A 10,510-nucleotide genomic window follows, 5' to 3' on the forward strand; every position below is an offset into this window, starting at 1 on the left:
AATTTTTTTTAGCTCGTGGTGTTTTAAAATTTCTGGCCCCGTGTTAATAACTTAGTAATATTGTGTTTTGAGATATTTTATGGATTTTTCCAGAGAAGGAGGGAGAGGGATAGAGATTTGAAACCCTCGATAAGGGAGGTACATCCATCCGCCTGCCCCCCGCCCAATCCCCCCCCGGGGAAGGGCCCCCCAACCCAGGTACATGCCCTTAACCGGAATCGAACCTGGGACCTTTCAGTCCACAGGCCGACGCTCTATCCACTGAGCCAAACCGGTTTCAGCAACTTCTGGCCCTTTAAATACAGTTCCTCATGTTGTGACCCAACCATAAAATTATTTTCGTTGCTACTTCATAACTGTAACGTTGCTACTGTTATGAATCATAATGTAAATATCTGATATGCAGGATGGTCTTAGGCAGCCGTGGGCAAACTACGGCCCGCTTGAAATGAATAAAACTAAAAAAAAAAAAAAAAAGACCGTATCCTTTTATGTAATGATGTTTACTTTGAATTTATATTAGTTCACACAAACACTCCATCCATGCTTTTGTTCCGGCCCTCCGGTCCAGTTTAAGAACCCATTGTGGCCCTCGAGTCAAAAAGTTTGCCCACCCCTGGTCTTAGGCGACCCCTGTGAAAGGGTCGTTCAACCGCCAAAGGGGTTTCGACCCACAGGTTGAGAACCACTGTTCTAGATATTTGGGTGGGGGTTGGGGTAGGGGTGGCAGAAGTTTCTATTGAGCCCACAGGATCTTGGTTGCCTTTAGCCCAGAATAATCCGCATACCACTGAGGCACATCTTGGGCTGGCTCGTACCAAACCCCTACAATAGTAAGTCATACCAAGCAGAACTTCAACCAGATCTGAAAGACCTCCCTTTCCTTGGCTCTTTAATTTGCCACCTGTTTCCTCTGTCCCTCCACAGCTAACACAGCCCGAGTCTTCTCGCCTCCGATGAGGTGAGTCAGGCCAGGGGAGGCTGGGATTTCCCACTTGGCTACAGCTGACAGACTAGAGACAAGAAGCCAAGCTGGTAATGCTTGATCTCAGCTATTTCCATCCTGTCACACTCCCTCCCGGCCCGTCGCCTCCTGGACCTCTCAGCACCCCTGACTCCACAGACACTTCCCCACTCCTTCTCCTGGGGAGGCCCAACTCTCTGCCAGAACTCAGGATACCAAAGGTTTCAAACTGCCCTCTCTGCTCTGAGCTGGCCTTCTGGTCCTCTCACCAAATGCAGTAGTGGTGTCCCCTCCCGAAAATTACAACTAGAGGAGGTGACTTCGTGTCTGTTTTTCTACTTAAGGTGTTGCATCCTATGTAAGGTCTGCATGCATTTATAGTCAAAAAGACCCTTGCAAAGCCCCTAGGAAGACTCAGAGGCAGGCCTACTATGTCGACGGGCCTAAGACAGCTTACTTCCTCCAGCACGGGAATTGATGGCTAGTTCTTTAGGCATCAAGTCAGGTGGCTTGCTTATGTTTAGATGTTATCGCCCCCCCCCCCCCCAAGTATTACACACACATACACACACACACACATTTCTTTAAATACTGGCTTCATAATCTGTTTGAAGAGTTGGTGATACCATGAAAGGTAGCTCCAGCCCAGCGCAGGATCCTCAGAGGCCCCGAGCATCAGACTCTCAGCATGCGTACAGCTGAAGCCATGGACAACCAGACGTCCCATGAAAAGGCCCTGTATGCCCAGGTCCATGTGGAGTAAAACTTTTGGTGAGGAACTTTCTAATCTGTTGTCGGCTGGCTAAAACCAGAACAAGATCTGCTGTCTGAAGGGGAGGATAAGAAAGGCTTCTGAGCTATGAACAAGAACAGCCAAAACCGGTGAAAGAGCAAAAATTATACCCACAGTCCATTCGGTCAGATTTCCAATTAGAAAGAAAGACTGTCCTGATTGGCTCGTATCGATAAGAACTGGGTGTTTCATGTAAAAACCGAGAAGCAACGGGACACAGAGAACAGAAGAGACGGCACCTGCACACGCTGTCCCAGGTGCCAGTGAGCTCTGAGTCATGGCACGGGAATCCAAGCAACCTCTGCCCCGGGTGGGTGTCCCCACTCCTCCCCGTGGCAGACTTTTCTGTCCTAAGGCTCTTTGGCGGCTCCTCCTCCTCATCATCACCCTGAAGTGTTTGCTGGTGGGCGCTCCATTCACTACACCCAACATGAGTCCCAGTAACACGTTGGCCATCCTTTCAGGCTGGCTTTCTCTGATGTGTCCTCAGTTACCTTCTTTTTCTTTTCTTTTCCCCTATACATACGCTCCTGGGACAGTCTGTGGTTTTAACCATCATCTCAACCCTAAAGTCACCATTTCTTTAGCTCTGACTCCTGAGCCTGGACCCATGTTTCCAATCGGTCCTGGGCAACTCCACCTGGAAGTCCCACAGGCTCCTTCACCCTGCAAAACGGAGCCAGGACCCTCCCCACTACTCCCCTGCATGCAGCCCGACTTTAGCTCATGGCACCAGCAGGCAGCTCTACGCTAGAAGCTGACGATGCCTCGGCCTCTCTCCTCTCACCAAGCCCTGCTGATTCTTGCTCTGAAACACTGAACTTTCCCTCCTTTCCACACTCCAGCTTCGTTGGTCCTCATCCTCTCTCTCCATGTTACTGCGAGAGCTTCCTAATGCGTGCCCATCTTCCCATCTACCCCCCTTCAGCCCTGACTTGCCTAGCAGCGAGTCAGCAGGCTCACTCACCAGGGACAGCCTTCACGCCTGGCTCTCTGGCTCTTCATTACCTCTAGGTAAGGTCCCACACCTCAGCGAGGACACCAGATCCCTTACAACTTGGCCCCTGGCTATCTTTTCAGCCGTGCCTCGCACCTGCGCACCCTGAATCTCTAGGTCACAAATCTCCAGTTACACCACTTTTCATTTCTTGACAACATGTCAGTTGGCTCCCACTCTTCGTTGGCCTGAGAGTCCCTCCCAGTTTCCTACAGGTGAACAGACACAGCCACGCCTGCGCTGTGAGGACGCTCCCGAGTCGCCAGGTGAACCATCCTACCCCGCTTGGTGCCCAGGCATCACCCTTGCCTGTGCTTCCCTGCGCTCTATTACACTCATTTTCCTGTCTGGCTTTCTCCCTTACTTTTGCCTCCTCGGGGCATAGCACATAATAGATGCACAACAAAGGCTTTGCTAAAATAACATGTAGATCAGAGAAAAGGAAGGCAAGCCACAGAGATGTGTGGCAGAGAACAGAAACAAAATTGGAAATCAGAAATGGCAAAGGCCGAGATACCAGATCCTGGAGAAGAGCGCTAGTGACCAAGACAGAGCTGTTCTGAGAAAGTGGGGGGGAGGGGGGGGGGGGAGGCGGGAGATAGGCAGGGAAAGCATGGAAAGCTCCTGGTGCCTCTCTGGACACAGCAGCCATTGAAGATGAGGAGCTTCTCCTCTGTGTCTAAGGGACTGTCAGGGTGACCTGACAGGTACCTGAACCTCCACCCCTAAAAGGGCAGTTGCCATGACGCTGTCACAGGCAGTGAGTGCCCTGGGGTGCGGCAGGCGAGACTGCATTATCCACAGTAGGTGCAGGGAGGAACGCTGGGAAGTCACCAGTATGTCAGCCACATCAAGGAGATATAGAAACAGGTTATCGCACAATTTTCAATCTAAAAAAGCAAATTACATTCAAAGACTGAGATAACTACATCCTTGTTCATTCAGATTAACATGATGTTTCCCCCGATGACGGCAGCTGCCTGAGCCTTTACAGAAGAAGCGTTTTGTTATGATCCACCGGAACCACCACGGGACCAAAGCCAGAGGAAGGGTCCTGGCGCCAGCTCTGGTGCACGCTTGTCCTGGGACCCTCCTCAAGCCTCAGAGCAGAAACCGAGGCTGAGAGCAGCTTACGCCGGCCACCTGCCTGCCTTCCACACCGGAGGGCTGAAGGGCTGAGAGAGGGTTTACGTGAAAGCATATGAGAATCACAAAGCATGACACAATGTCTTGAACCACTTACTATTAATTTCACAAGATCTGTACATTAACCAATTCTAGCTGGTGGTTACCTAATGTTTACTGATGCTACTTCTGCAATCCTGTTTCCATGGATAAAAGGTAATCTGACAAACAAGTATATTGCACAACTGTATGACCTACGTAACTACTTTTCTGTAAAGCAGTTTTACAATATAAACCTATGAAAGTGTTTTCACTATATTATAAATAAATAAGAAAACTGTTGTGTCAGGATTCCACCTCTAGAAATGCAAGAATTTTAGTTATAAACACCAATCTACATTCCACAAGGGGGAATTTTAAAGTAAGCCCTTAAAAATCAAATGATAAAAATATGTTTTGAGTGCAGACCTCTCAAAATTATGAGACAGGTTCTACTGTGATGTCCATTTTGTAGATGACCAAACCAAGGCACAGACAGGTTAAGGAAGCCTCCAGCATCACACAGGAGTAAGTGGTGGAGCCAGAGTTCAAAATCAGTCTATCCTTAAAGCGTGGGCTTTCTGGCACTGGATTCTTTTGACTATCATTGTCTTAAGTGCTTTTGTAAACAGGCCACGGTGCTTTCTGGAAAACTGGGACGTCCTCCCTTTTCTGTGCTCCTGTAGCCGTGGGTCTGCTTCTAAGTTACACTGCTAACTTGCTGGCTCCTTGACAGCCTGGAGCTTTCTGAAAGCAGGTACCATGTATCTGAATCTCCCCAATATCCAGAACCCGGGCGGTTCTGAATCCAAGGGTAGTGTTTGTGTACAATTCACACCATACTAATGGGCTGGGGAATTGTTTTACAAGATACATTAAAGCAGTACTAACAAAAGAACCACGTTTCACAGGGCAAAATGTCCCAAAAGCTTTATCTCACTTCCTTCTCCCACCCTCCTGGAGAACTGGCCCCGTTTAAGGATTAGGATCCTCCCTCTATGGCAAGAGACAGTTTATGAAGATCTTGCACATACTACCTCATAAAATCCTCACAGTTCTGAGAGCTGAAGAGGGCAGATAACGGTGCTCACATTTTGTCAACCAAGAAACTGAGGCTCACAGAAACTGGTCCAAAGTCACTGAAAAGTTAAGGGGAAAGCTGGGAACAGAACCTAGGTCTTTGCATTGCAAGCCCAGCGAGCTCTCTACTCTGTACCACAATTATCATCCGTCATCTGACAATCTTAAGAGAGAAGATAACCTAGTACTACCCTGGCTTCAACCGCCAGAAGGAGCCCTGTGTCTCATACCGAGGAAGGGGACTGCGTTAGCCCGCTTGCTGCGCTGTCAGCCCACGCCCACCTATCCCCCGGCCCTGGTCATATTTTACAGGATGCCACTTAATCTTCCGTTTCAAAGTGTAGCTCTGTTACAGTATTTCCGTGTTGTTTTTTTATACATTGTTAGCATTCTACAGGCTTGCCTGCACTCACTTGTCCTGTGCTCCTGGGTATAGCTGCCTGACCAATTACATAGGAAGGCTGTTGTTCTTTTACCTGTGGGCACCACTCTTCAAGAATCCTCCTAGCCCAGTGATGGCGAACCTATGACACGCATGTCAGAGGTGATACGCGAACTCATTTTTTTGGTTGATTTTTCTTTGTTAAATGGCATTTAAATATATAAAATAAATATCAAAAATATAAGTCTTTGTTTTACTATGGTTGCAAATATCAAAAAATTTCTATATGTGACACGGCACCAGAGTTAAGTTAGGGTTTTTCAAAATGCTGACACGCCGAGCTCAAAAGGTTCGCCATCACTGTCCTAGCCAGTGTACCTTTTCCCATACTGTGATGGCATTTCACTTCTTCTGAGCAAAAGGGTAATTCTCATCTGTTGTACTCAACATCTGCCTTTATATTTTAAGAGCAAATTCTTTTCCAAAGTAAAATAATAACTGTTTATATTCTGAACACTAACTTAACTTTTTAGATGTCAACCAACTTTAGTTCATTTATCTAATTCTCACCATGAAGAAATACCATTCAGTAAGTCTCTTTAAAATAGAAGTATTTTACTATTTAATTGTAAAATATAAACAAGTGCTTCTATGTTAGAAGAAATAAGTTTTGTCCATTTTGAATATTTAATGCAAGGAAAATAATACCAATCATAAATACATTTCAATTTGTCCAGAGTGTTTTTAATCAATATTCATCTCCTACCATAGAAATGCTCTATGATCTGGTATCTTAAATTGAGAAAAAGTATAGAAAACATTGCTTCTTCCTCCTCCCTAAAAGAAGTATTATCTTTTAGTCATCTACTGAGATAGCTTGTTTTAGAAATAAGCCAGGATGGGAAAGTATTAATTAAAAGTAATGAGTAATCACATATATTTATATGTTCAGTAGTATGTCTAAATATATCTTTCTTAAAATAGCGCTGACCATTAAAAAATTGGAAAGTAATACTGGTTAACTGTTAGGAAAATATTATGAAACATACAACTTTCCACAGTCTTAAATAATGTAAAACTTAAATAAATTTTACTAAGATTACACTAAAATATTAAATGTAAGTTTATTACACAATATAGAGGCACACCCTTGAATAAGGCAAACCAGGAATCAACACAACAGCAATTCTGCCTTCTGAAGTCAAATGCTGTAAAGGTACCATTCGAGTTTTAAGACCCTCTAACTGTTTGTATTGCGGAAAGAAAGAGGTAGAAAATTTATAATATCATTATCCTGACATTCAATGCTATATAGTCTTTCCAAAGACCTCTTTCATGCAAGCATTCCCCAAATTGGGCCACAAATGAGCTGCGAGGGCCGAAGTTAAACATTTAAAAAAGCCAAGATATTGACCTGGTCAAAGACCAAAATGAAAAACTTCTCACTGCTTGTTTAGTTTACATGTACTAGTTAGGGAAAGCAAGAGAGTTTTAAAGCAGAGCCTAGTTTGTCAGAAGAGAAGTTAATTTTACCTTATCTGTATCAGGGTTGTGGTTACTCCAAGTAATTTCCCAGCCAGTTTTATAGTTACTCTCATTTTTCTTTGTAAATGAGAAACCAAGCATTGATTCTGGAGCATAATTTCAGAATCATAGCCTTTAATCATCCATTAGGTTGAGTCTGGGGCCACAGAGATACTATGTAAGATATTCTATGGAGGATGAGGACTAGTTAAATGAAATTATATTTTAATAAAAATGTTATTTATAAGAAAAGCTTAAGTTTTTAATTACACAAAATATAAGGCACAGGAAATATGAACAGTAAAAATCTCTGTCCCACTCGAAATCTTTCGTGGGAGTTGCTAAAAAAGATCAATTGGTTTTCTGGGTTTTAGTCTTTTTTCCTGCCTAGAGGTCTATATTGGGTAAAGGCAGAGAAGAGAAGCAAAACAGATGGTAGCAAGCTTAAGCAGAAGTGAAGTCGCCATTTAAAAAGGGAAAAGAATGGCCCCACAGTACTGTTACACTCAGAAACAATACTGCCTACCCACCCCTTACTTCAGGCTCTTGTTTTATAAGCAATGCCCATCCCTACACAAACTCCAACACCTGCATCCTACAGGTATTGTTTCGTCCTCACCAGCAGGTGTTATACTTATTTTACACCACATCTTCTACTGTTAAGTCTCCATGGTCACTGCAGCCAACTGAGATACTTCAGATACTGTTTAGCCGTGGAGTTATGAAACACGGCCAAATGCATTAGGCAAGCCTAGAGTCTACAAGGCAATTCAACAACAGAACTGAGCCAAGAACAGATTGCCTAATTCTGAGTCCAAGGTTGACTTGCTAGACCTAGATTCCTAAGTGCGAATATGGCCATGCAGAAACTCTCTCATTTAGAACTTTTGCAGATGAGTCAAGTGGGGAACAAGAACAAAAACGTGGTAAAATGTATTTACTATCTGGTCTTACGTCAAAAAGGACAACAGTAAAGTTCTAGGGCCATAAAAAAAAGTCCCCTTGCACTCTTCATTTCTAACAGTTATCTGTAAAACTATATGAACAGTCTACTTGTTACACTATGCTGGTGATAGAACCTGCCTCATGTTTGTAACATTCGCACTAAGGAGGTCTTGTCCCTATCGAGTAGGAAAAGGATCATTAGTCATATTTTCACTTGTATATTACTTCCTCTTTTTGTCATCCAATGAGGCAGTTAAATGTTTTTCAAAAAAGGACAATAGCAGTTGGCATTCTTTTTAAGAGAGGAAGAAAAGAAGGCAGAGGAGATGAATCTGCAGTTCCTGATGACCACTATACCCAGAGGCCAAGACCGGGCGACCACTAAAGGCCGTGTGGAATACCCAACGATCACTCTGAGAGCATGAAAACAGGAATGAGGAGCGGGATAGCAACTTCTAACTATGTTAGGGTATAAGTATTAGTTAAGGTATAAGTTTCAGTCCAATGCTAGGCAACACATAAGCTAAAAAGGAAGTTCAGAGAACCAAGTGATTAAGAGAGCTTGAAAAGACAAACAAAAGCAAAGCATAGGCTTAATGTGGATACACGTGTAGGTATATACATACAGCAGTGTATACACAATAATATTCACATTTATCTTCTATACACATACATTAATAAGGACAGGTATTTTCAAAAAATGAATATCAAACACCATGTTTTGCATTATTTCCCTCTGACAGGGGGTGGTTTGGATAAGCACCTAATCTGTATATTCATTTATGGAGTCCTAGGGTCTTAGGACAGGCCGACAAACATCTTCATTTATAAGAGCCCTAATACCTTGGGAGAAAGGCTAAAGGGGACTTTGCAACTCACTGCTGGTCAGGTCCCCAAGACACCAAAGGAAAGACAAAGGCTGCTCTAGTTTGGGGAGAGGGCACTAGGGAGTCAGAGGCAGCACCAGAACATAAAAAATAACAAGGCAACACCGTCCGTGCAAGCCCCTCGGCTGGGAAGACTGCTGATTCTGGGAGAAATGCTTCTCACAGGAGCTAGGTGGTGCCGCTCAAAGGCTGAGTGGCCCAAGCCAGCCCCTCGGGCAGTTTTCTAATTCTGGACAGAAGACAAGGAAAGGTTACCCAGCAGAGGAAGGGAGCAATGCTGGAGGGTCAGGGTGAATGCAGAGGCCGCTGGCAGCCTGGGCGTTTGAGGGTGCTGGAAGAATTCTAATCTCCAGGGGGGATGTCTCCAACCCATGTGGCACCTGAGTTAGAGGGCGGGCACCTGCAGTGGCAAGAGCTGTGTGACAGGCAAAGCCAAGACAAACGTGGGAGGAAGAATAAGGGGCCCACGGAGAGGCCCAGATGGACCAGCACTGGCTGGTGACTCCAGCTGAAAAATTCCTGGGGTTCTCACCTAAGTCCCAATCCCCAAGTGCTGCCACTGTCCTCTCTCCTCACACCTAAGTCAGGGAGTTGGGGAAACAAGGACCACCCACGGACTAAAGCCGGGCCTGTTCCCTAATAATGACTTTTTGCAACTACGGGTTAAAAGCCCAGCTTCAAACATGTTAAGGAAGAATGGGTGTGTGGTGTGATGAAGTCTATGAAAGTCCATGGGGACCCAGACCCATCCAGGAAGGGCCAGGGAAGGGGTGTTAGGGGTTCCCCCAAGGGCCCAACATCTGGCTCATCAAAAGGTTCCTGACAACTTCATTTTCTGTGCATGCAAAGAAACAACAATAAAAAAAGGCTTTTATAATAGTGGCTTTCCTGAAACTCAGAAATATTTTAAAGAAATTATAGTGACACCTGGCTAATTTATTTCTATTTGCATCAGAGTGCTTTCTTTTTTTAAAATTTATTTATTTATTTATTGAGAGAGAGAGAGAGAGACATCCATTTGTTGTTTCACTTATTTTATGCTTCATTGGTTGATTCTTCTATGTGCCCTGACCCAGGATCGAATCTGCAACCTTGGCATATAAGGCTGAGGGTCCAACCAAATGAGTATCCAGGGCCCAGAGTGCTTTTTAATACTCAAGTCTAAGTAAGTAAACAGACAGCTGAGAGATTTAATACTTTGTCTTGCTTAGACCCTGCCAATTCAGAGAGTACTCTTGCAAGCAAATGTTTGACTGACGACTAAACCAAATAGAGTTGAGAACTTTTAAGTGGTTAACTGGAAAAAAAAAAAAACTGAACAGGGTACAGTCTGTACTTAATTTTTCAAAGATATGGACCTCTTCAAAATCTAACCTATGTTCCCTGTCAATTAGCAAACCCATCAGGGTCTCACCTGATCAGCCTACATTTTCAATACCCCCCTACAATCAATGCGTAAGCCTTATGACTTAAACATTTATTTGTATGAACTGCAGAAAATAACGGCTAATAAAGCCCTTATTGTGCACCAGAAGCTATTTTTTTGCGGGGGGTGGGGGGGGGGAATTTAACAGAGTTCTGGTTTGGTTGCTGTTCAAAACTCAAACTTATGTAAGAATTACTAGGTTGTGACCCCTCTACATTCAATGAAACATACATCTCAAAACCTTTTGGGTTTTTTTTTCCTTTTAAGACTACTATGCAACAGCAACATCCATGCAAACGCAATTTTAAAAACATGCTTTGAAAACCAAAATAAAACCCGACAGCTGCA

The 10,510-nt window shown here is 44.2% G+C and overlaps 1 protein-coding gene across 4 annotated transcripts in view; it reads right to left on the bottom strand.

Moving 5' to 3' along the window:
* The window catches only part of TAPT1 (transmembrane anterior posterior transformation 1), a 59,588-nt gene extending 52,019 nt beyond the window's left edge, over positions 1–7,569 (bottom strand). For all 4 annotated transcript variants that reach the window (XR_002832324.1, XM_023765013.1, XM_023765012.1 and 1 more), the window contains exon 1: positions 7,524–7,569. Coding sequence is in view for 3 of the 4 variants with exons in the window: in XM_023765013.1 (XP_023620781.1) it covers positions 7,524–7,554 (31 nt within the window). In the remaining variant the exon portion in view is untranslated. The remainder of the gene's footprint in view (positions 1–7,523) is intronic.
* Between the last annotated feature and the right edge of the window lie 2,941 nt (positions 7,570–10,510).

This window comes from Myotis lucifugus, unplaced genomic scaffold (genome assembly GCF_000147115.1).
Source record: "Myotis lucifugus unplaced genomic scaffold, Myoluc2.0 scaffold_367, whole genome shotgun sequence".
NCBI lineage: Eukaryota > Metazoa > Chordata > Mammalia > Chiroptera > Vespertilionidae > Myotis > Myotis lucifugus.